We start from the raw sequence: 23666 nt of genomic DNA on the forward strand, positions 1-23666 counted from the left end.
CCTGCGCCCGTTCTTGGTCCTAGAAGGAAGCGGAAGTGACGTCCAGCGCCCAGTAGTTGGTGGGAGAGCCGGAAAGAGAGAGGGGGAGGGGCCGGGCCCGGGAGCCGGAGGGAGCCGCGGAGCAGCCGCCACCGTCGCCGCCGCCGCTACCGGGACCCCAGGTAGGCGCCCGGGAGGTGGGGCGTCCGCGGGGGGGAGGGGGAGGCGTCCTTTCCTTTGGCTCCTGGCCGCGGGCGGGGGCGCCGGGGAAAGTTGGTTGCCATAGAGACAGCAGCCCGTGGGGTCGGGAGGGGGAAGAGGGGAGAGTTGTCACCTGGAGGGAGGCTCTGGGCGCTTTTCACAAGCGAGACGGCCAGAGCTTCCTGGGGGAGCGGGACTGGTGGGGCCCATGAGGAGGAGGAGGAGGGAAAAAGAGGGGCTTCTCTCCCCTCAGGCTCATGGAGGGGGCAGGCGTCGCCCTGTCTTGGGGGTGTCCAACTTCGTGGAGTGAGGTGTTTTATGTTTTTCCCCCGAAAGGAGGGCGTTTTGGAAAGGGATGGGCGTGGGGTGGAAGGTGGCCCTTCTGAGGGTGCGAGGGAATACAGCAAGTAGCAGCTGGCTGAGTAGGTTTTATTAACTTGCTTGATTTCGTTATATGCAAATTTCCCTTTGCCCTTTTAATGGCGAGTTCAGGGGATATGGGCTCATTTAGAAGCGTGAGGGGGGCAGAGAAGCAAAGATGGGTGCCATGATGGGAAGATCTTAGAGACCTATAGGGTGGCATTGTCATGGTAACAGGAGGTAGTTGGTCATGCTGTGCTCTCTCCTTTGATGTGACTCATCATTCCTTATCTTAAAAAGTTCTGGGTATCATTGGGCAAAGAGATCAGATAGTGAGGTGAGCTTTTTGAATGAGATGGTTGGGTGGAGGCACCTTCTCGTTACTGTTGGATAAGAAAGATGGAAAAGGTGGGAACTTTTTCCTAGGAGATAATCTGCTCACTCTGTTGGTGTTGAAAAGAAGTCCTGGGACGCAACATAAAGATTTCACCACCCTCTCCCCTCAGATAACAGAAGTGTGTAGAACAATGATCATTGTTTTTATAACAATGCATTTTATTTTACTGCCTTCCAAATGTATACTGTATTGCCTTTTCAGTGTATGAGGCACGGTTTGCACAAATCTTTGGAGAAGCTTGAAAGAGAATGCCTCTGATACCAACAACTTCATATTATCAGAGGGTCTGAAGGCATAGTCCCTTCCAGCACTTTTTAGTAATACACATACAGTATATAAATATAATCCAGCTTGGGTTTAATTCACTTTCTTATTTGTTTTTGTTTTGTTACAGTGTGTGAAGTTTCTCCCAGTGTTTCTTTACAGGTGCTTCAGGATAGTATAAGGGGTTTACTATATAGATCAGCCTCCCCTAACCTGGTGTCGTCCAGATGTTTTGGTCTCCTATCAGCCCCAGCCAGCTTGACCAATAGAAATTATAGTCCAGCAAAATTTGGAGAGCACCAGCTTGGGGAAAGCTGATGTAGATTATAAGTCTCTCCCTTACTAATATTCCTTGTGATTCTTCCTATAATAGTAGGAAACAATATAGAGCTGAGGAGCTGTTATTTGACTTTTACTCTCATCCTTTTTTGATGGAAATATTTTCTGGGTGTATGTGCTCGATTCTTTCCACCCATTGTCATCAAAGGTGTATGCCTTGATGTTAAATGTTAATTTTTTAAAAAAAGTTGACTGCAATTCTATTCCTACAAGGGGGCAAGATGGCCGAAATCAGTGACCTTGATCGTCAGATTGAGCAGTTGCGGCGCTGTGAGCTCATCAAGGAGAGCGAGGTCAAAGCCCTCTGTGCCAAGGCCAGGTGAGTGTTGCCTGACATCTATAAGAATACCTGTTCTAAGACTGTAAAATGCAGCCAATTACGGTGTAGAGTGTCTGTGTGAAACTCATTTCCTTTTCTTTCTCTGCAGAGAGATCTTGGTGGAAGAAAGCAACGTCCAGAGAGTAGATTCCCCAGTAACAGTGAGTCTTGTTTTTTAGCGAATGTTCATCAGTGTTTGGGGACTCAAATGCTGGCAGCAATAACACCTGAACTTTTTATTTTATCCTTTAAAAAAATTGCTGTCACAAGGCGTTTTACAAATAAGAAATTGAAGCATGCTGCTGATTTATTTTTTAAAAAAACATCCTTTGAAGCAGGCCAAAGGTGACTTTCCAGGACACTATCTGGCCTCAGAACTATTCCATATGCCATGTTACTGTGTAATATCCTCGTGTGTTTTTGCCTCAATTGGAACATGTGCTTGAAATGTAATCATGTCTCTTTCCTGGATGGAAATTTGGTGTGTGCCTGCGTAGGTGTACAAACCTCTTGAGTTTTGCCTGACTGGAATGTAGTCTTGTATAAGAGGTACAAGTCACAGCTGTTTCTCCATCCATTTCTGCCTTTGGCCTCATTCCCTCCTAGCAGGCAGAAACTGGACACAGGCCAACAGTGGAATGTGAACAAGGTTCTCCTCTCTTGCCTTAATGAATGAACAGTAACAGAAGAAAAAGAATATCAAAACACAGCACCTGGATTCTTCTGAAAGTTCCAAAGTTCTTTTGAATAAGAGGAATGACAGAGGGAACACATATTTCCCTGGGGTTGTAGTTTCAAGAATGTTTTCCTATCACCAAAATGCCATGCCCCTGCCTATCTAGCTCTTACTGGTGGGCAGAGAGAAGGGCCTTGGTCTTTCAGATACACTGGACCAGGTATGATAGTAGTAGTAATAGCCACCTTGAGAACATTAAAGAGTTCCATATTCTTTCCAGGTTTGTGGGGATATCCATGGCCAGTTCTATGACCTTAAAGAGCTCTTCAGGGTGAGTACTGCTCAGCCATCCAATTCCAGTGCCCAGTTTCAGCTTTCAAGCTCTCCTGGGACAATATATTTACATGCCCTTTCTTTCTCTCCTGCAGGTGGGTGGTGATGTGCCTGAGACCAACTATCTCTTCATGGGTGACTTTGTCGACCGTGGCTTCTACAGTGTTGAAACATTCTTGCTACTGCTGGCGCTCAAGGTTAGGATCATGACTCCAAGGATGCTTTCCTTGTTCTACCTGAACAGAGATGCTGGGAATTCTGGGTTATATAACATTTCCATGTCTGTGGTCTATGCCGGTTTGGTTGTTTTCTCTTACAGGTCCGGTACCCTGACAGGATCACCCTGATCCGTGGCAACCATGAGAGCAGACAGATCACCCAGGTATATGGCTTTTACGATGAGTGCCTGAGGAAATACGGCTCTGTCACCGTTTGGCGCTACTGCACTGAGATCTTTGACTACCTCAGCCTCTCTGCTATCATTGATGGCAAGGTAAGCATGCTGTGTGTGTTTATGATGGTAGGAGCATTTGAGAAAGAGTGTGTGCACCCCATCACTGTGTGCAGGGCTTTCCAGAGTCCTAGAGGCCCTGTTCCTGTGGCAAGGGCCTTACAGCCTAAAAGAACACTTAGGTTTTCTGGTGTGAGAATAGAGTGCAACAGTTAGACTGAAGTGGGAAGACAACAGCATGAGTTTTAATGTGGTGGGCAGGGAGGTGCTGTTTGGCCCTAGAACTTCTACAGGCAGCTTTCCAAATGCACACATTCCTTTTCTGTTGCAGATTTTCTGTGTCCATGGTGGTCTGTCCCCATCCATCCAGACACTGGACCAGATTCGAACGATAGATCGCAAACAGGAGGTTCCTCATGATGGTCCCATGTGTGATCTTCTTTGGTCTGACCCTGAAGGTATATTTGTGCATGGAGTGGGGTGGTTTTGTGTGTGTGTGCCATGCATGAAGGAGAAAGGAATCTTTGCGTGTTGCATCTGGTTAAGATGGTAATAGTATTTGTTCCAGGAAAAGTTTAATAGGTTAAACAGTATTACGAGTAGAGCGTACCAGGAAGAGCCGTGTAGCCCAAGTAGAAGAGCGTTGAGCCTTTAATTCTGGCTTAAATTGCACTGAAACCGAAAGAGGCGGAGTCTGTTACCAAGAGGTCCCCAGCAACTTTGATCTGACCTTGTACTTCTGTACAAGCTGCTAAAGAGAGATCACAATTGATACGATGGAGTTCTGAGCACTCTGTGGAACTTATTTAATGAATCTGTCCTGTGTTTTTAGTTCTTTATGTTGTAAGGGAATGAATAGGGTCTCACTTATTGGAAGGCAGAGGATGCTATAGCCTCTGTGGGTTTAATGCCCGATAAACTGCACAGTCAGCTAAAGGAATATTTGTTTATTTGTTTTTGTTTTAAAGCTTCTATTTCTTTTACTGCTTAGTGCAGTATTCCAAAAATCTCTAAAACAAGAACCTTTGAGTCTTTGTTCTAAAGAAGATCAGGTATTTTCTGCCCCCATCGTTTCATCTCACTCTAGTTCTTTTTATAAAAGGGGTTGACTGGTAAAAATGGACGTGGAGCAGCCCAAGCTGGGTGGGGCGAGGGCTTTAGATGAAATCCTACCTCTTGGCCAATTGCTGATCAGCTTTGTTCTATAAGTTCATCAAGAGCAGCTGCCCTTTCCCCTAGTCGATCATGCCTGGTACTTTGTTTCCTTTGTGTCGTAAGCCCAGCTTTTCTGTCCTTTGCAGATACCACAGGCTGGGGGGTGAGCCCACGAGGTGCTGGCTACTTATTCGGCAGCGACGTGGTGGCGCAATTCAACGCGGCGAATGACATTGACATGATCTGTCGAGCACATCAGCTGGTCATGGAGGGGTACAAGTGGCACTTCAACGAAACAGTTCTTACTGTGTGGTCAGCTCCCAACTACTGCTACCGGTGAGGAGACAGAAGGGACGGGTGTGGAATAGCGGGCAGATATGGCAAGCCTAGCACTGTGTACCGTTTGAGCTGTGTGGCATATAGGAGGGATTGCAGGGTCAGTCTGTGTGGAAGGGTGGCATTGATGAAACTGGAGGCATCCCATTGTGACCCTTCTCCTCTGCTCTGCACACAGCTGTGGGAATGTGGCAGCCATCCTGGAACTGGATGAACACCTTCAGAAGGAATTTATTATCTTTGAAGCTGCCCCCCAAGAAACTCGAGGCATCCCGTCTAAGAAGCCTGTTGCGGACTACTTCCTGTGAATGCTTCTTCCATCTCCCCCCACCCTCCCCTCGTGCGGCTTCTGTTTTTCTTGTCCTGGCTGGGGTGGGCAGCCTCTTTGAAGTTTGGCAGGGTTCAGGTCTCTTCTCTCTCCCCCCCCCCCGCCCCACTCCATTCCCCTTGCCCAATAAACCCTCAGTTCTGGACCTCTTAGACTGAATTGGCCATCTTTTTCCACACTACTGAATTCCAGCCAGTCGCTTTATAGTCTCTTCAGGGCTGCCCTAATTTTTATTCTCCGCCTGAAACACATTTTTGGGACCTCTGGTCATTGAAAAACCTAGAACTCTGTTGATCTCGGATCACTCCAGGCGAAACGGGGGGGAAAGGTCAACCCAGAAATGGAGAGAAGCTGTAGATCTTCAGAGTTCTATGGTTTTCTAGGGGCGCAGCTGACAGCCTCCCAGCCTAGTTCTCTAGCTCATCTGCAGTGCGACTGGAAATTATTTATAGAGGATGTATCAGATGGAGAGAACTGGACTTGGAAATAAAGAGGAAACCAGTGACCAAAGAATATCTGCAACTGTTAGGAGGATGCGGTCTCTGGACTAGTTCTCTGCTTCTGCGTCACTTAGGTGCTTCCTAGTTTAACTCTTTTTTTTTTTAAACAAAAATATTTTTACTTTTTGGTCAGCTGATCTTTGAACTCCGGTTTTGGTGCCATTCCATAGCATTTAAGCAGAGAATAGGAAGTGCTTCAAACCTTGCTGTGTCTGGTTGCTGGAAGACCTAGAACGGTGGTTTCTTCGCACTTCGGTGTATAGTCTGCTTGAGCTACATGGAATAGATGAACATAGACTGGGAAGTGGTTCCTCTGTGTGCCGCCATATCTCATTCCCACTTTCCTCAAACATTTATTGGCCACTGGAAGGTTAAACTGTCCCCACCTTTTTGCCAGACTTTGCAAAAAAATAATAATAATTAAAATAAAGTAGACTTTCTGGTCACTGGAGGATGCAAATGCTTTATGAAATCCATTTAAATTTTTTTTGTGGTGGATTTATTAAATGTATTATTGGCAAATCTATATCCTGTTTATCCCCCTCCCTGCCGCTCCTCCTTGAGTGGGGAGACTGGGACCATATCACGCTAGTTAATTTGACCAATGGGGCGTGTTCTCTGTCTCTCTCCATCCCTCCATATCCTACCCCCTGTGGGGTTGGTGTATCCAAATCCCACCCACCACAGGGTCAAAATCTCCCACCCCTCCCCTTTATTCCTGTGAAGGGATACTCACATTCAATCCAGATATCTACTTAGAGTTAGAAGGGGAAGGTGGAACTTCCTGCCACTTTTCTTACGTCTAGGAGTGCTTTCCTCTCCGATGATCTGTCTCTTGCTCTAATTTTATTTTGTTTTCATTTTGGGTTTTTTCCTATTTACAACTTTTAGATAAAAAAATTCTAATAAAACTAAAAAAAAAAAAATTGACATTTTGTACATTGCGTATTTCTGTGGCCACATGGTTTGTGAGCAGGGTGCATGTTGAATGCTGCCAGATCCTGGGCAGAAATATCTGTGTAGGTGTCCTCCTTGTCATTCCTTACCTCCCAAACCTGCTTGGCTCCTGCAAAGAGTGGAGGATGAGATGAGCTCCATACTTTCACTGTTGGGGAGTGTTTCCACTTCCTTTATTGAGTTGAAGCTGACGAAATATAGGGTCAAGTAATCTTCACGGCCTTCAATCATGCCACAGGGAGAATCTGTCTACCTCGGAGCCTGTTATCTAATATATGATACTAATACTTCCTACATTTTTTACAAACGAGTTTCTCACTTGATGGTGCTGCTTCTCGAGGCAGGTTGGGGCTACACACACCCATCAATACTTCCTGACCCAAAACTGCTCTGCAACTGAGAACTGCCCCAATTTATTTAACCTGTTTTGGTGAGATGTCTTAAAAGGATCTGCTGATGCCTTCTGACGTATAACTTAAGACCAGTCAAGCTGTCTGGCAGAGCAGAAATCTAGGCTGGAATTTCAGAATTCTAGCTTGCTCAAATATGTCATGGAAGAAAACAGACGTACACTAAGTTATGACCTTAAAAATGTTTAATTATAAAGCAGGATACAGACAAAGTTTACTCTTCCCAACATGGACAGTAATAAAGAAACAGGGAAAGCCATGAAATCTAGCAGGGGAAACAGAATACCTAGAAGAAAGGAATTCCAGGGTTTGTGGGAGGCGCAAGAGTTAGAGCATAGGTGGCTGAGAGCCAGGATAGCCAGAGGGGGGCCCATAGACGCGAGGTGGATGCGGGTAGGGTGCGAAGCTGAATTTGAAAGGGGGAAAGGAGGAGGTATCGGGGGGTTCTGTTCCCCCAAGGAAAGGAATAATATCCAGCCCATTCCAACTCGCCGGGAGCATAGGTCTGAAATCAGATTGCTCGGGAGGTGACTTGGTAGTTGGGGATGATGGAGGAGCTGTCATTTCTTGACTTGGGCTGTGGGGGAAAGATGAGGGGTAAGTCAAACACTGATAAAAATGCAGGTGGCCACCCTTTGAGTGGCTTGACATGACCAACCTTCCAACTGTGTGTATTTGCCCAACTACACCTCCCCACAGACAGCTATAGTTTTTCTGTATTCTACTGGTTCTAGCTTCCCCATAGATAATGCTACAGCCCTGAATGTCTTTTCTGCATCCTCGCCTTGCATATTCTTCCTGTTAAATGTCATATTGTGCGGGACGTTGGCCACAGTAATCAGTACTGTACATGGTTAATTCTGGTTCTACCACAGAATGGGCTTGGTAAGGGCCAAACACCTTTCTCGGTTAGAGAGTTCTGCACTGGGTTGGGTTCAAGAGTAAGATGGAGTGATGAAGGATGAAGCATTCAAATCTTGTGAATAATCAGTGACTTTGCCATTGCATGCAGCTAGTGATAATTTGTGGCTGCTCTCTGTTACGGATCAAGCACTAGCATAAGAAGTAAAGTGGTGTTTCCTCACTAAAGGCTGCAGGTTATCTATTTGGGTAGGTTTTTAAGAGATTGCTCCAGTGGCTTTTTTCATCATGGGCATGACCCTTGCTTTGTAACTTGCTTTACAACTGTATCTTCCAGTAAGTTAAATGTTGGTGAGCAGCTACTCTGGTATGTTAGGCAGACTTCTACTTACTTTTAAAAGTTTTCAACTGGCACAAGTACATTTATTTGTTCAACACACCAAAAAAAAAGGGGGGGGAGTGGGGAACATCACAGCTGGTAGCCAACTGCTAACTAGAGAGGGCAACACCTATTTTCGGACTAAAAAGCAAAGTGAACTTACAAATATGCTAAAGACATTTCCCTCCCCCCAGAAGCCTCTTGGCACTTGTAATGCCCTGGAGCCAAGGTGGCCATGATAGTGCTCTGCTGATATTACTGAACTCCCATTTCCCATCAGCCCCAGTCAGCATGGCCAGTGGTCAGTGAGGAGGGAATTTGTAGACCATAGCATATGGAGGGCACCATGTTGGCTAATGTTTAGAGTACAGTGGTACCTCAGGTTACAGACGCTTCAGGTTACAGACTCCGCTAACCCAGAAATAGTACCTTGGGTTAAGAACTTTGCTTCAGGATGAGAACAGAAATCACATGGTGGTGGCGCGGCGGCAGCAGCGGGAGGCCCCATTAGCTAAAGTGGTACCTCAGGTTAAGAACAGTTTCAGGTTAAGAACGGACCTCCGGAGGAGAGCCAGTGTGGTGTAGTGGTTAAGAGCGGCAGTCTCGTAATCTGGGGAACCGGGTTCGCGTCTCCGCTCCTCCACATGCAGCTGCTGGGTGACCTTGGGCCAGTCACACTTCTTTGAAGTCTCTCAGCCCCACTCACCCCACAGAGTGTTTGTTGTGGGGGAGGAAGGGAAAGGAGATTGTTAGCCGCTTTGAGACTCCTTAAAGGGAGTGAAAGGCAGGATATCAAATCCAAACTCTTCTTCTTCTTGTGTGTAGTGTGGAGGTTCTTAATAATAATAATAATAATAATATTTAAAAAAAAAAAAAAAAGAACGGACCTCCGGAATGAATTAAGTCCTTAACCTGAGGTACCAGTGTACAGCGCAGTCTTTGCCAGGTGCAGCTGCAGCAATTCTCAAAGTAAAATTTGGACAATGGGCACATAGAGTCATAGAAGTGTTAAGTTGGAAGGGACCTTGACGCCCTCTGCAATTCAGGAATCTTTTGTCCAACATGGGGCTCAAACCCACAACCCTGAGAATAAGGGTCTTGTGCTCTACTGACTTGTTTTCAATGCCACGATGTAGCTGTACAGTAGATAATTCCAGTTACAGTGCTACCTTGGTTCTCGAACTTAATTTGTTCCAGAAGTCTGTTCATGCCATAAAAAGGAAAAAGTGCCTATTGCCAAGTGGGTTTTTTTTTTTTTTGTTTTGTTCCCTCTGGCAAAGATTCTTCAACGTATTAAGCGTGGCAAGAAATCAGAGCACTTCAAATTATTGCCTGGGTATCTTAAATGCTGTGAGGGTGCTTTCAAATCAGCCCTACCCCTCTAAAAACATTTATACCTGTTTATACCCTAGGACAGGGTTTATTCAGCCACCAAAGGAAACCTGAACACCAGGGTTGATTCAGATCACCCAGGGATGCTCCACACTTATTTTACAAAGGCAGAAGTTTGGCAACACAGCTCTAGAACTCGAGGAGCGTGACATGGCTGGCTCACCTGCCGTAGGGTGAGGGTGCCCCCCGCAAGCCATGGAAGGCGGCTGGGTGCTGCACATAAGCCTCTGCTCCGCTGGGATTGATCCCTGCAGTGGGGTAGAAGGAGCAAGAAGGGTGTGGAAGCACAGGTGGTGGTTGTTGCTCCAGAGGTGTCTCCTCTGTCAAGGTGGAGTCGCAGGGGCCTTTCTTGCTCTCTAGGTGGAGGCGAAGTGCAGGTAGGGGAGGAAAAGCAGGCAGAAGGTTATATAATGGGAAAGGGGAATAATAAAACAGGATTCATATGGATTTAGAAAGCACATAAATGTGGCATAGGAGGGAACCTCTAGGGACATATACAACTTTTTTTAAAAAATATCCAAAATAACAGGTTCTCTGGAATGTTGTCTGAAATAAAGAGGCAATTCATTATAGTACCAGGGGTTGTGACCTTTTCAGGTAAGTTTGTGCTATCAGGGCAGAGCAGGGTGTGATTGTAATTGTGGGGAAAGACAATTAAGAGGAGGCAAAAATATGAAACAGCAGGTATAATTTAATGAGTTATAGGACTAGGGGCGAAGGAAGTGATGGGATGTTGTGGCAGGGGTCGCAAAAGTCAAGCAGTGAAAGGAAGCAAAAGGTGGTCATTGTATGTGGCATTGTAAGAAATGGATATACATAGGGCAGTGAGTAGCTACAGAGTTAAGGATGGTGAGGAGGGAGGCTCACAGAGTATCCACTTAAATGATCCTCACTTTGTTTAATGAAGTCTGGAGAGAAATGTTGTGCTTTGCTTTTAAAGTGGTGGAAGGAGACAGAGACCAGACAATGTCTTATGAAGCTAAGCGACAGAATAAGGTATGTTTGTTTCGCTTACCATTTCCCCCCATGTTGGCTTCACATTCATTTGCCTTCATTTTCCTCTTGATTCGGGCCTCGCGTTCCCTAAATTTTGTAAGGGGGACCATAATAGGATGTGGAAAAGCAATGGTAGAAGCCAGGGGCAGACTGTAATAATATGGTGCCCTGAGCAAGGACAAAATCCCCAACCCCCTTCTAATATTTCTTATTTTCTCAATAATTCATATTGGTATGGTTGTTTTTTTAATGGATGGTCTCAGTAGGTACCCGTATAAATTTAGTAGCAGCAGTTGTTATGAGCCTATTCATCTTGGCACCCTGTGATTCTGCAGCCCAGTGAACTACAGGATTTCTCCAGTGAGGAGAAGCCCATCTCCTTATGGTCTACGCCCCCCCCCCCGTCAGTGGCAAACATTTTGGGAAGGGAATCACTGCTGCCAGCTAATATGAGGGCTGAAATAGCTCCTCTCTATGGCATTGACATCTTTCCTGATCGGGTCAGTTCACCTTTTGCTGTTCATCCCATTCTCCCGGAAGCCCTTTGCGAAAGGGTTGCTCTCTATCTTCATCTGAGTGATCTGGGAGGGGAGGAAACAGGAAAATGTTAGGTAGGCAATTGAAAGGGTATGATTAGATGTATACGCACACATATTTTTATGTTTTCTGAGATTTGGTTTAGCGTGCGAGCACAGAATTATTATCAATCTTTCAACTTTTGTATTATGTTTTCAAAAATGATAGAATACTGGCATATGCTGACAGCATGTTCAAGTTTCAGAACCTAGAGCAAAACTTTTGCTTTTGCGTGGGCTTCTGTAATAGAGGAGACAGTCAACAAAGAGAGCTCTCCTAAACACCTCTCTACTCTTGCTGGTACTAGTTCTTACCTAGATGTGAGCTGATTGCCGTGTTATGGTTTCTTCCAGGTTTGGGGCTGTGTGTGTGTGTGTGTGTGTGTATATATATATATATGTGTGTGTGTGTGTGTGCTTTTTTCTGGGGGTACGCATACTCATAAACATATTGTGAATCTAAGTTTGGCCTCATTGAGGGGCAATATTTCAATGAGTAGGAAAATGAGAGTACCCCTAAACATTTTTAAAATCTATCTATATCTCTATCTGTCTGAACTGTTCGAAGTGGGTATGCGTGCAAAATAGCTTTTAATCAATCTGGTGCTCTCCAGAAGTATTGGGCTACACCTCCCATCAGCCCAGGCCAGCACATAATGGGAGGAATAAGAGAGAACTATTTTAAGGCCAGAGGAGGGATATCTAGTGCAATAACTATTGTACACCCTGTGTGAGAGTAGAGGAATTGCACTGAATAATAGTGTTGTGATGTGGGGTTTGTGATTTCAGCTCTCTTGACATAATATGGTGGAAACAGTTCTCTAGTAACACTTCTTTATTAAAGCAAACAAGACTCAAGACTGAGGAGGGGAAAGCTACATTTATAGGGACGGGGGACTAGCAAGAAAGGATACATTTTGGAGGGAACAATATCAGGCAATCACAGTCCTGCCTTTTGGAGGAAACCAATAAGACAGAGGATCCAAATACAGCAGCTTAAATGAACCAATAGTAGCTGTACCCTTTGAAACCAAAAGGCAGTTACTTTACCCTAATGCAAATACAGACAATAATAATACAGATATGAAATCCTTTAACTCAATACACAACAAATAGTTTTTGTTAAGGGATATTAAGGTGCAAGGAAATGGTTAAATAACAGAGAAGCTGAATTTGTGTGTGTGTGGGGGGGTATATTTTAGGGCAGAAACTTACAAAGGAATATCGCAAAACATGGAAAGACTCCCAATGAAAAGTAAAGGCTCTGACTGAGTAGAGGGAAGGATATTTTGGTTGAGAGGTATGAAGAGCTATTCAGAAGTGGAAAGAACACACAGGAATGGAGTAATAAATAAGGACACATAGGGGAGTTACAAAATGATGAGGGCTGCACGGGCCCAAGCGGAGGTGGAAGGGCACCATTCAGCATGAGGTGAAAGGTTGTGGAGTGAAGGGGTATGGCCAGGAGGAGAAAGGAGCTGAGGTGATTTAGAGGTGGGAGAATCCTGAGGAGAAGCCATTGTGTTCTAGCTGTAATGGCATCAAGAGATGTGGGTGGGCAAGTGAAGAAGGGAGGCCTCAGGCCTGAGTTTTATGGAGGTGGACAAGTGGGGGAAGAGAGCTCCATAGGAAGGCGGAGGGCGTCAACAACCCCAGATTTCATGGAGGTAAGTGAAATGTAAAGTTTGCCCCATGTCACAGAGATGCAAAAAAAAGTGTGTGGGGGGGAATATATTTTTGCAGCACTATTTAAAAGGAAAAGTGTCACATGAGGGGGCGAAGGGATATGGCCAGAGGAAAGGAAAACAGGCCATTTTAGTGACGTAGAAATGCTCAGGGAAGGTCAGTGGAGTTCCAAAATGTGCAGTGTTGGAATGGTTTTTAGTTTGCTGTGATTTTTCCTGCTGTATTGATAGTGTGTCGCATGGGATTAAATTGAAAGCGAAGTCACTTAGGATCCTTTGCGCCTGCCCCTCTGGACATGCGGTTCGGCTGCTACTTAGAAGTGAGGGGGAAATGCTCCGTGTGTGTGTGTGTAAAACCCTTGTGAAAAAGGAGGCATCTTCTTGCCACACTTCCACAAAATAGCGGTGGTGGTTCAGGAATATGTTGATGGATTAATATTTGTGCCAATTCCAGAGTGTCTCTAAGGAAATGAGCATTGGAAGGCTGCTGTTTCTGGAGCTTGGTGAAAAGAACAGGCACAAAAAATAATATGGAGTGGGGTGTTGGTCTCACAGAAAGCTAAATTACCGTAACTTTCTGGGGAGGGTCTCCTGTTCTATTTCTCTAAAATGAAGCTCTGTCTCACATTTGTGCTTCTATTCTAAACACATTTCCTCTGAGGTCCTTTAGAATTTGACGGAGTTGATGTTCGCCTGAGAATTCTCAGGACTGCCGCCTTTTTTTAATGGCCAGTTTTTGATTTGATTATCATTTGCTGATGAAAAAAAGTGCCTTTCCTTCAGGGATAAGCAATGGGGGGGGGGCCAGTGAGGGCGGGAAATGGATAAATCATTTGTCCAAGGTGACACATCCCTGCTTCCTGCCACCAATGGGGAAGGGCCTTTTAGATGCAAATATTAAATTTATAACAGCGGCCTTGTTTCTCACCTGTGGGTTCTGGTAGGCTGTGACAGTCAGAAACTGGGTCTCGGGAAAGGTGAAGGAAGCGCAGCCACTGCCTGCCCCACGGCGTCCTCCGGCTCCAACCACATGTATCCTCGGCTGGTAACGGTGCATGGAGTGAACAATCAGCTGAGAAGGGGGTGCAAGAGCCAGAGGTGAGTCATATTATCTGTTTACTTGTCCAAACAGTTTTTCCTACCATATTTCATTTTTAATGCAAACAGATATTTTAGCTCCTGTTGTAGTCAGGGCCAGTGTAAATTCTGTGAATCTGCCCGAAGCACAGGCTTTTTAATGTTAAATTGCAGGATTCACTCGCTTGAGAATCTCTGTTTTATCGTACATTAAGAAGGAGAGCAAGATTCTAGTCCTTATGGCTACATAATGAGGCCTCAGTCCCTGGTGAAATCACATGGACTGAGTAGACTCCTAATGATCCAAATATGGGGCTTCAGGGAGCTGCATAGTTACTTGCCCTTTCTCATGAATGATGGGAGCAAAATAAATTATGCACAGAATCACAGATTTGTAGAGTTGGAAGGGACCCCGAGGGTCATCTAGTCCGACCCCCTTCCATTCTGGAATCTCAACTACAGCATACATGAGAGAGAAAGCAACATATCTATTGTGTTTAGTTTATATAATTTGCAGACGATGTAGAATTTCAGAATGCTGGAGGAGATTTTATTTTAAGCACAACTTGTACAAAACCCTGGGTATGCCTCTTTGCTATATAACCCATAGCCATAATCCATTATTGTTAGCAATCTGAACCGCCAAATATCTGTTAGTGCCATTCTTTTAACCCATTTTCCCTTGAGGTGCTCAAAGCATTCCCTACAGCTATATTCCTTTCCACTTAATATCCTATGCCTCATGCCCAAAGTGCCCTTTCCCCTTGGCCATACATGTCCGTGGGGATCCAGTGTGTTGTTGGTGAGCTTGACCCGGTGGAAGGATACAGGTTGGCGCATCCAGTGGGCGCCTGATGCAGGCGAGTCGGGGTGGATGTAGACCCTGTCTGGTGGGGGCAGTTCAGCCTTGCCACTGGCGTCCCACCGCTTGCCATGCCATTTGTACCGGGAGCTGCCCACTGGGACCACATCCACTAGCAGTAGGTACTTGGCTTCAGGATCCAGTCCTGTTACTGAAACTTTCAGCTGTGGAAACATCCGCCTGCAAAGTTGATTAAAAATGTGGGTTAGAATATTTTAACTGGGCAGACAGCGGCGGGGTGGGGTGGGGTTCATCAGTGAGACATAACAAAAGGCAGGGGGAAGAATAGGACCACCACTTACTCCTGCTGCCGCCGCCACCCTCAGCAGTAGTTGGCACAAATTATTATTATTTTTTTTTCATTTTTGATGCTGACAAATTCAGAAAAATAAAAGAGCAGGGTGAGTGATCCTGTCATACTGGACATCTATGTACAGGGGAAAGTGAAGAAGATTAACAGTTCCTGATGATATATATCCCATCTCAGTACTAAGTTCCATACAACACAGTGGAAACTCCCTAAAATTGTTCCAGTGTGCATATATATGCCTCTGACATGAAGGTTCCATTAGTTGCAGATAGTTGTATTCTGTGTGTGTGTCTAAGTCTAAGTGTCTAATCTTTCCAAAGTCATCTCAGATCATCATCACATCATGTGGCATTGAATCCCATGGATGAATTCTGAGAAATGTGAATAAGTTATTTCGTCTTTTGTGTGCTTTGAATGTACTGTCAATCATTTCATTTTGATGACACTTCCCCCCAGGATCTAGTATGGAACTTACAGGAGGGATGAAGGAAATAGGGAGCTATGTTTATCAGCCTCTAATAAATCTAAACTCTAAAGGTAAAGGGTCAGGGGTCTCTTTACCTTTACCTTTAATCTTCCCTGATGCTGAGTTTCTTGAGCAGTGCTGTAATTTCTAAGGAGAAAGGGGATATGCACTGGCTCTGATTACTCAGTACTGGGGAAGATGCAGTCCACATTGGTTCAGAAGCACTGGTTTTGCATGTGGCTGGGGAATCACTAGCACTGGGACAAGGTTCTGGAGCTCAAGGTCCACTTTTTTCTCTTTTACCTCCTGCTTGGCATCTCACCTGCCTGCCTTCGTGATGATCATCTCTGTACCAATCCCACTGAAACGCTTCCAGAGTTCTCCATTCTCCAGGCTCATCCGTACTCCCGGGGGTAGGCGTGTAGTTGGTGGGGGGCCAGATGGGAGAGGCTGGCCTGACCCATAAGGGAGGCCAGGAGCAGAGGGCAGGAGGCGCCCTGGGGGTTCCAACCCAGGGAAGAAGCTATCCAGCTTAGGGGCAGCATCAAGGTCTGACAGCAGGGAAGAGAAGAGAAGGGAACAAGTCAGAAAAGAGGGCTGATGGAGCTGAGGGATATTGGTTGAGCTGGGGGGGGGAGCGGGAAAGACAGGGGCTTGCAGGCAAGACTGAGGGGCTTCATCCCAGGAATTTGTCACCCTCCTGCTGGTTTCCGCCTGTTTGCTCCCCCCTCTCATCTCCCCCGACCAGTTGGTCTTGGGTGCTAAAAGTCCAGCTGACGTGGGGAGCAGGAAGCAAGCAATGGAATTTATGTGAATTTTGCATTTCTTCTGTCCCAGCCTGCCCTCCCACTGGCCTGTTAAACCCACAACTGCTTTCTTCTTTTCTGGGTACCGCTGAGTCCTACTCATGCCCCTCCTTTGGGTGCCTGCTGCCAGCCTTCCTCTTGTCCCCTCCCCCCCTTCAGATTCTAAGTCCTACATTTCTCCCAGAGCATAAAGCAACTCTGGCCTCCAAATCCCTTTGCCCCATCCAACCATCTCTGAGAATTCAGCAGTCTTGGTTCCCACCCAGTCTCCATTCTGTTCTATCCCACTTCTCTCCTGCCAAGCACAGAAGTCCTGGATTGCAGACTTCCCCCTCCCCTTTCTCTAAACCACTCTCCCTCCCAAAGAACCTAGAAGTCTTCCTTATTATATAGTTCCATCTGCCCTAATCTCTTAACACATTGCAACTCCAGCCCACCCCCATTCTAAAGAATCCCACAAACTGTGGCTTTCATATGTTTCTGTTCTTTTATCCCACCCTTCTTCCAAGGAGTCTAGGGAAGCACACACGGTCTTCTTCCTCAACAGCCATGCAAGGTAGCTTATATTAGAATGAGAAATGGTGACTGGCCCAGCATCAGCCAGTGGCTGAAATGAGGATGCACTTCAGCTCAGTCAACATTTTTGGCATCTGATTGCTCCTCTACTCACCCTTGTTATCATATTTTGGCTTTTCATTTCCCTCCCCCTCCCCCTCTCCCACCACCACCACCTTCCCCACCGCCATATCCCGATTTCTCACCTGGATATCTGAAGGCTTCATATTGAGGTGCCTGACCCTGGGGATACCCAGCCCCGGGAGGTGGGGGAGGTCGCAGAGGATAGGAGCCCCCATACTGTGAGAACATCTCTGTGGGGTGATACATGGGGTGCTGCAGGAAGCCTTGGAGCCAGGACTTCTGGGTTCTCTGGGAAAGGAGTGAGGACCTCGTGGGTTAGAACAGGTGAGACTGGAAGCCAGGGCTCCTGCTTTCTCTGGGGAGGAAGGAAGGTCTAGAGGGTTAGAGGGATGGTGCAAGTCATAAGGGGACCTCTGGGGGAGTGGGGTGCAGAGTAGGAGCCTGGAAGGACGGGAGGCTGTTCGGCTAGAGCAGGGTTGAGGGGCTGGGAGCCAGCTTTCCCCGGTTCTGTCTCTGGAGGCAAGTCTGGGATGCATCCACCCTGCAGATCCTCTCTTTCCCTGAGGAGCCCCTGGCTGGGGCTGTATTTATGATTCTGCTAAGACCCTTTGAAGTGAGACCCCAAATGGCACATTCACACCTCAAGAGGGGAGGGGTTTGGGGCTTAAGGCAGGGGAACAAGGGAGAGAAGTAGCAGGGACATATATATTCTCTGTCGCAGGGCGTCCCATCCTTACACACCTCCTAGCTATTTCTGTCAACATTGCTCTATTTTATCCCACTTCCTCCTTCCCTGCTATTTCATCTCTGGCCTGTGTGCTGTCATGCAAGATGTGTGCAGAATCCACTCCCCCCTCCCCAGTCTTGTCCAATCCCCACTTCATCTCTTCTGTCCCAATTTAAGCCCCCCCCTGCCCAGTCCCACCTCAGACTTCATTAAGAACAGTCAGCTGAGTCCCTTTCTGAGCCCACCACTTGATTTCTCCTAATTGCCTAATTAACACCCTTGCTCCAAAGTTTCCTGATTGATCCTGACCTATGGGATCCTTGGTTTACAAGTGGGTGAGGGAGGAGGTGCCATGGTCATTTGTCATCCAGATGTTTTCACAGCTGGACAGGACAGCTGCAAAGGGACTGTCAGATCCTTGGGAGTGCAGCGTAGGTCCTCCATCGAGTTTATATCCACAGTTGGAGAGGCAGGATACCTTGGTTCTCTGGAAGCTCATTGTGGTACAATATTTTCTAAACTGTTAATTTAATTGGTCGTGGAAACTAGTATGTGATTGCACACAATAATGGCGCAAGTGGAACAAACAGAGGAGTAATTAAGTATTGTGATGTCTCAGGATGTATTATGCCAGACATGTCCTCAAGTCCGTTTCTGGGGCCTAATCTGGCCCACCGGTCGATTTAATCCAGCCCCTGTGGCAGTTTATCTCCTGGGGTAAAATCCTAAAAAACCCCAACAACTTCAATCCTAAAAAAACCTCAACAACTTTGGGGTAAAATCATAAAGAAGGTCAACAACTTTGGTCGGTCCTTTGGTTGGCCCTCACGGCCCTTCACTTCATCAAATCTGGCCCTCTTTGAAAAAAGTTTGGACACCACTGATTATGCTATTGATGGTAAGACGCATGCACAGCCCTATTCAACAAAAGAGGAGTATCTGTAATCGACAAGAATGTTCTTTAACAAATCAAAGGTCAAAATTCTGTATCTGTTCGCTTTTATGTGTTTTTGTTCTGTCCTTCCACTAAGGAATTTAGGGCAGTGAATAGGGTTGTTTCCCCATGTTTTCTTCAGAAGATCCCTGTGAGGTTGGTCAGACCGAGAGGTAATGACTGGCCAAAGGCCACCCAGTGAACTTCATGACTGAGTTGGGGTTTGAACCTGCATCTACCCAGCTCTAATGTGACATTCTAGCCCCCACTGTGCCACACGACATCTCCAATTATGCTCCCAGAAAGGCTGAATTCTGCAATCTGACCAATTTGTGCCAGTTAAACAAATCTGCACACAGTTACTTATTTTGCAGAATTTATTCTCCTTTTCCTAGCCATGATAAAACGGCAGGGAGCTAGCTAAGTCACAGAAATCCTTCTCCTGATCGCTGGAAGTTATTTGGCTTTGCTGCTGACTTTATAGACTTCGCTGGAAATTATCTCTGTGTCTATGTCTCTGTGGTTCTAAGGGCAGGACACTAGAATTCTTAAAATTTAAGGTGCTGAATTCTGCACCCATATATATATATATTTAATTTACACACCACCCTTTATTTAAAGATCCCAGGGCTGTATACATCTTTAAGAACATAATTTATGCAACATAATAATAAAAACATAATACACAGCGCGATAATAAAATAATCATAACAACAGTCGCCCCCACATTTAACAGGCCATAGGTTATTTAATGGTCGAAGGCCTGGGTAAAGAGGAATGCTTTTGCCTGGTGCCTGAAGACATGTAATGGTGGCGCCAGGTGAGCCTTTCTGGAGAGAGCATTCCACAAATGGGGAGCCACCACCGAAAAGGCCCTTTCTCATGTTGCCACCCCCCAAACTTCTTGGGAAGGGAGGGTGTAAAGAAGGGGCTCAGGTGACAAGTGCAGGGTCTGGGTTGGTTTGTATGGGGAGAGGCCGCCCTAAAGGTATTGGGGTCCTGAGCTGTGCAAGGCTTTATAGGTCAGCACCAGCACTTTCTGTTGGGCCTGGGAACCAATTGGCAGCCAGTGCAGTCGGGCCAGGATCAGCGTTAATCAGGGACGCGGACTTATAAAAAATATTGGGGGGGCCGGGAAAGCTCGCGAAATGCAAATAAGCTCATGAATATGCAAATAAGCTCATGAATATGCAAATAAAGTGGCGCCGCCCCCTCATGAGCGAACAGGAGAGAGCGTGCTGCTGCCTATTTATCAGCTCCGGAACAGCTGATATGCGGGAAACCTGGGGCTAGAGGCAGGAGCCCCCGCCCCCGGGGATTCCCTAATCTCGCGGGGGACGGCCGGGGCTCTCCGGCTAGGGCGCGCGGCTGGCTGGCTGGCGAGGGAGCAGGTGGGGAGGAGGCGGGGGACGGCGGCGGCGCCCGAGATTATTGGGGGGGCTGAGCCCCCCAAAAAAATTTTTTGAGGGGGCTCAAGCCCCCTCAAGCCCCATGGAGTCGGCGCCTATGGCGTTAATGTGCTCAGGCTGTCTTGTTCTTTAGAAAGGCTGACGGGGGAAATCCGACACCAGAGCAGCCAAGCTTTCCAGAGAGAGTGGAGTAAATTTATTCAATATATAGACAGTTATTGTAAACATGTAAAGACACTAGCAGGACCGAGATAAATCATGCAGTGTTTATTGGAAGAAATTTTCTATTTTGTGCATTAAGTTTAGGATAAGTTAGGATAAATGTAGAATTGAGACGGTATGAATGTGTGAATTTAAGATATGCTTTATAAAAACCAGATGACAGAACGGAGGGAAGTCAAGTGGCTTGGTGGAGCTAAAAACGTATAAATGGAGATATGATGTTATAATATTGTTAAAAATGGATAGATATATATATATCAATATCACAAACTGTCTTGTTCTGGTGAGCAACCTGGCTGTCACATTTTGCACCAGCTGAAGTTTCCAAGCCGTCTTCAGAGGCAGCCCCACGTATAATGCACTGCAGTAATCCAGTTTGGAGGTTGCTGGAGCGTAGACCACAGAGGTTTGGCTATCCTTGTTCAGAAGGCATTCTGTGCCACCTCTGCACAGGGATGTGCCCTACATCTTCTGGACAAGACTTCCATTTTCTGAAGGAAGACCTCTTACTGCAATAGCTTCCTTGACTCTTCTCATGAACTGTGCTGGCGTCCTCTTGGCCCTTGTGGTACTTTTCCTGACCTGTGTGGTACACATTGTAGCCGAACTTCTCTTGTGGTTTTGAACAAACGTCAAGCGTTCTGGAGAGATTTAAACCCCTTAACTTCCTTCCTACCATTCCTCTAATTTCTGGAGAAGTTTCCTCTTTTGACATGAAACATGACTCCGTTGGACTTTCCTGGCAGTTCACTTAAATATAAGTCGCGTTTGATAGCATTATCCTTGCCGTTTCCAGTTACTTCATAAATAAATAGCTGGATAGCTCAGTTGGATAGAGCATGGTGCTGATAATGCCCAGGTTGCAGGTTCAAGCCCTGTAAGGCACAGCTGCATTTTCCTGCATTTGCAGGGGGTTGGATTCAGCGGTTCTCAACCTGTTGGTCCCCAGATGTTGTTGGACTACAACTCCCATCATCCCTGAGCTCTGGCCTTGCTAGCTAGGGGTGATGGGAGCTGCAGTTCCAACAACATCTGGGGACCCACAGGTTGAGAAAGGCTGGATTAGATGATCCTCAGGGTTGCTTCTATAATCTTGCACTAGGACCTACACTTCATGGCCCACGTAAGATGAAGGCCAGGGTTGCTGCGTCTTTGGTCAATTCCCTAACCAGCTGTTCTAGGGCATAGCCATTGTGTGCATTTGTTTTTACTGAAACACGTGTGCACTTGAAACCACATGAACGTATAAATAACACAGAGGGGCCCAAAGTGTTGTTGGTGTTGGTGTTGTTTTTAAAATTACTTTCTTAACAACCCTGCTTTAAGAATAATTTGCTTGGTATGCCACTGTGTGAGCTTTCGAGTTCTGCCAAGAGATATTGGGGTAGATGCAAAGCACCATGCCCCAGCTTTTTCTAATGGGCAGCAACAGGGCAGTACTGTAATGATGCCAATACTGTGTGTGGGATTTGAGCGCCCTCTTCTGCTGCTTTAAGGAAATGCCCAATGAAAATAGAGAATTTGCATCCTCTACCTGCCTAAGCATAGGGGTGCGGGTGGCGCTGTGGGTTAAACCACTGAGCCTAGGACTTGCCAATCAGAAGGTCAGCAGTTCAAATCCCCGCGACGGGGTGAGCTCCCGTTGCTCGGTCCCAGCTCCTGCCAACCTAGCAGTTCGAAAGCACGTCAAAGTGCAAGTAGATAAATAGGTACTGCTCTGGCGGGAAGATAAACGGCGTTTCCGTGCGCTGCTCTGGTTCGCCAGAAGTGGCTTAGTCATGCTGGCCACATGACCCGGAAGCTGTACGCCGGCTCCCTCAGCCAATAAAGCGAGATGAGCACCGCAACCCGAGTCGGTCACAACTGGACCTAATAGTCAGGGGTCCCTTTACCTTTACCTTTACCTGCCTAAGCAACCTTCCCTCTCGCTGAATCCCCTTGCCTTGTTGCCCGCTGCCTTTGGCATTCTTGGAGGGTGGGGGTTAAAGGCATGGAGGAATGAGATTGGCTGTGCCCCTTCTCGTGCCCCTTTATATTAAGCGAATGTTAATACACATCACTTGGGAAGACAGGTGAACTAATATCAGTGTACTGGATGAAGCAAAGATCACCAGTGTTGAAGCAATGATTCTTCAACATCAACTTCGTTGGAGTGGTCATGTTGTGCGGATGCCTGATGATTGTCTTCCAAAGCAATTACTCTATTCCGAACTTAAAAATGGAAAGCGTAATGCTGGTGGTCAACAAAAGAGGTTTAAAGACGGTCTCAAGGCAAATCTCAAAAAAGTAGTATAAACACTGACAACTGGGAAACACTGGCCTGCGAGCGCTCCAGTTGGAGAACAGCCTTTACCAAAGGTGTCATGGACTTTGAAGACACTCAAACTCAGAACACAAGGGAGCAACCTGCTAAGAGGAAGGCACGCTTGGCAAATCCACACCGTGATCAACTCCTACCCGGGAACCAATGTCCCCACTGTGGAAGGACTTGTGGGTCCAGAACTGGCCTCCACAGTCACTTACGGACTCATTGTTAAAATCCGTATTTATCGAAGACAACCTTACTCGGCTACAGTGGCGTAGCGTGGGTTGTCAGCACCCGGGGCAAGGCAAGTAATTTGCGCCCCCTAAGCCGTGGATTTGCGCCCCCTAACCCTCAGATGTTGTGCCCGGTGCAGCCGCCCCCCCTGCACCCCCCACGCTACGCCACTGCTCGGCTACGAGTGATCGCCAAAGAAGAAGATATTAAGCGAAGGTAGAGTATAGAAGACTCTTGCTGTAGGTTGTTACTATGGGTGATGGCAATGTCAGCAGACAACCTCCCCACAATTCGTGCCAAAGCCCCTCCCTCCCTGTTAAGCATGGAATAAGTGTTCAAGGGTTCATCTCTGCTGTCTCCGGATCAGTAAAACTCAGTTTATTTGTAGTAGCTCCTGATACTAATATGCTTTGAGGATTGCTATGAAGTGACGCAGATTCCATTACAGCTTTCTGATTATTGGGGGTGGGGGAGGGGAAAAATATATCCGTGCTTGAATCCCATCTATAATTCTATCTTTGCCTCCCAACCCTAAATGCCTGTCGTTCTAGCCATCTGTCTGGGCTGGGATAGCAATCACACCTGCCCTGTGCCAATGACAGTTGAATCCAGGAGGGTGATGACAGCAGCCTCTCTATAGATGCACAGTTGTTGGGTGTTGGGGGAAACTGGAAATCTTTTGCTCTCTAAAATGGAACTCCCAGACCTGTGGTGCCAGAAGCTAGCACCCAGGCACAGCCGTGGGCATGATTCATGTATTGCAGCGGGTTGGACTAGATGAC

At 46.6% G+C, this 23666-nt stretch overlaps 3 protein-coding genes across 3 annotated transcripts in view; 2 read left to right on the plus strand and 1 right to left on the minus strand.

Moving 5' to 3' along the window:
* The first annotated feature begins 11 nt into the window (after positions 1 to 11).
* On the plus strand, positions 12 to 6052 carry PPP4C (protein phosphatase 4 catalytic subunit). Its single transcript, XM_082194256.1, has 9 exons — positions 12 to 161; positions 1754 to 1859; positions 1969 to 2020; positions 2816 to 2866; positions 2964 to 3065; positions 3188 to 3361; positions 3651 to 3777; positions 4621 to 4810; positions 4989 to 6052. Exons 2-9 carry the CDS (start codon positions 1762 to 1764, stop codon positions 5116 to 5118), a joined length of 924 nt encoding a protein of 307 aa, XP_082050382.1. The 5' UTR covers positions 12 to 161; positions 1754 to 1761; the 3' UTR covers positions 5119 to 6052.
* Positions 6053 to 7172: 1120 nt separating this feature from the next.
* Positions 7173 to 17684, minus strand: TBX6 (T-box transcription factor 6). The gene is made up of 8 exons (XM_082195960.1): positions 17176 to 17684; positions 15931 to 16159; positions 14745 to 15012; positions 13822 to 13965; positions 11144 to 11214; positions 10653 to 10720; positions 9801 to 9993; positions 7173 to 7582 (listed from the first exon to the last, which is right to left on the minus strand). The coding sequence occupies exons 1-8, from the start codon at positions 17297 to 17299 to the stop codon at positions 7333 to 7335; spliced, it is 1347 nt and encodes a 448-aa protein (XP_082052086.1). The 5' UTR covers positions 17300 to 17684; the 3' UTR covers positions 7173 to 7332.
* CORO1A (coronin 1A) overlaps positions 13888 to 23666 on the plus strand; it is a 79043-nt gene continuing 69264 nt past the window's right edge. The window contains exon 1 of the mRNA XM_082195959.1: positions 13888 to 13991. The gene's annotated coding sequence lies outside the window, so the exon portion shown is untranslated. The remainder of the gene's footprint in view (positions 13992 to 23666) is intronic.

The sequence above is a fragment of the Podarcis vaucheri genome (assembly GCF_965113315.1).
Source record: "Podarcis vaucheri genome assembly, chromosome: 13".
Taxonomy (NCBI): Eukaryota; Metazoa; Chordata; class Lepidosauria; order Squamata; family Lacertidae; genus Podarcis; species Podarcis vaucheri.

What these genes read in the sequence shown, in the direction of transcription:
- TBX6 (XM_082195960.1), bottom strand. Translation starts at nt 17,299, where the DNA reads ATGTATCACCCCACAGAGATGTTCTCACAGTATGGGGGCTCCTATCCT. An exon ending in CACTGGATCCCCACGGACAT is followed by an intron (nt 13,966 to 14,744) that starts GTATGGCCAAGG and finishes CCCCCTTCTCAG; the next exon opens with CTGATTGTTCACTCCATGCA. An exon ending in CAGCCTACCAGAACCCACAG is followed by an intron (nt 11,215 to 13,821) that starts GTGAGAAACAAG and finishes CTCCCCTCCCAG; the next exon opens with ATCACTCAGATGAAGATAGA.
- PPP4C (XM_082194256.1), top strand. Translation starts at nt 1,762, where the DNA reads ATGGCCGAAATCAGTGACCTTGATCGTCAGATTGAGCAGTTGCGGCGC. An exon ending in ACCTTAAAGAGCTCTTCAGG is followed by an intron (nt 2,867 to 2,963) that starts GTGAGTACTGCT and finishes TCTCTCCTGCAG; the next exon opens with GTGGGTGGTGATGTGCCTGA. An exon ending in TCTTTGGTCTGACCCTGAAG is followed by an intron (nt 3,778 to 4,620) that starts GTATATTTGTGC and finishes TGTCCTTTGCAG; the next exon opens with ATACCACAGGCTGGGGGGTG.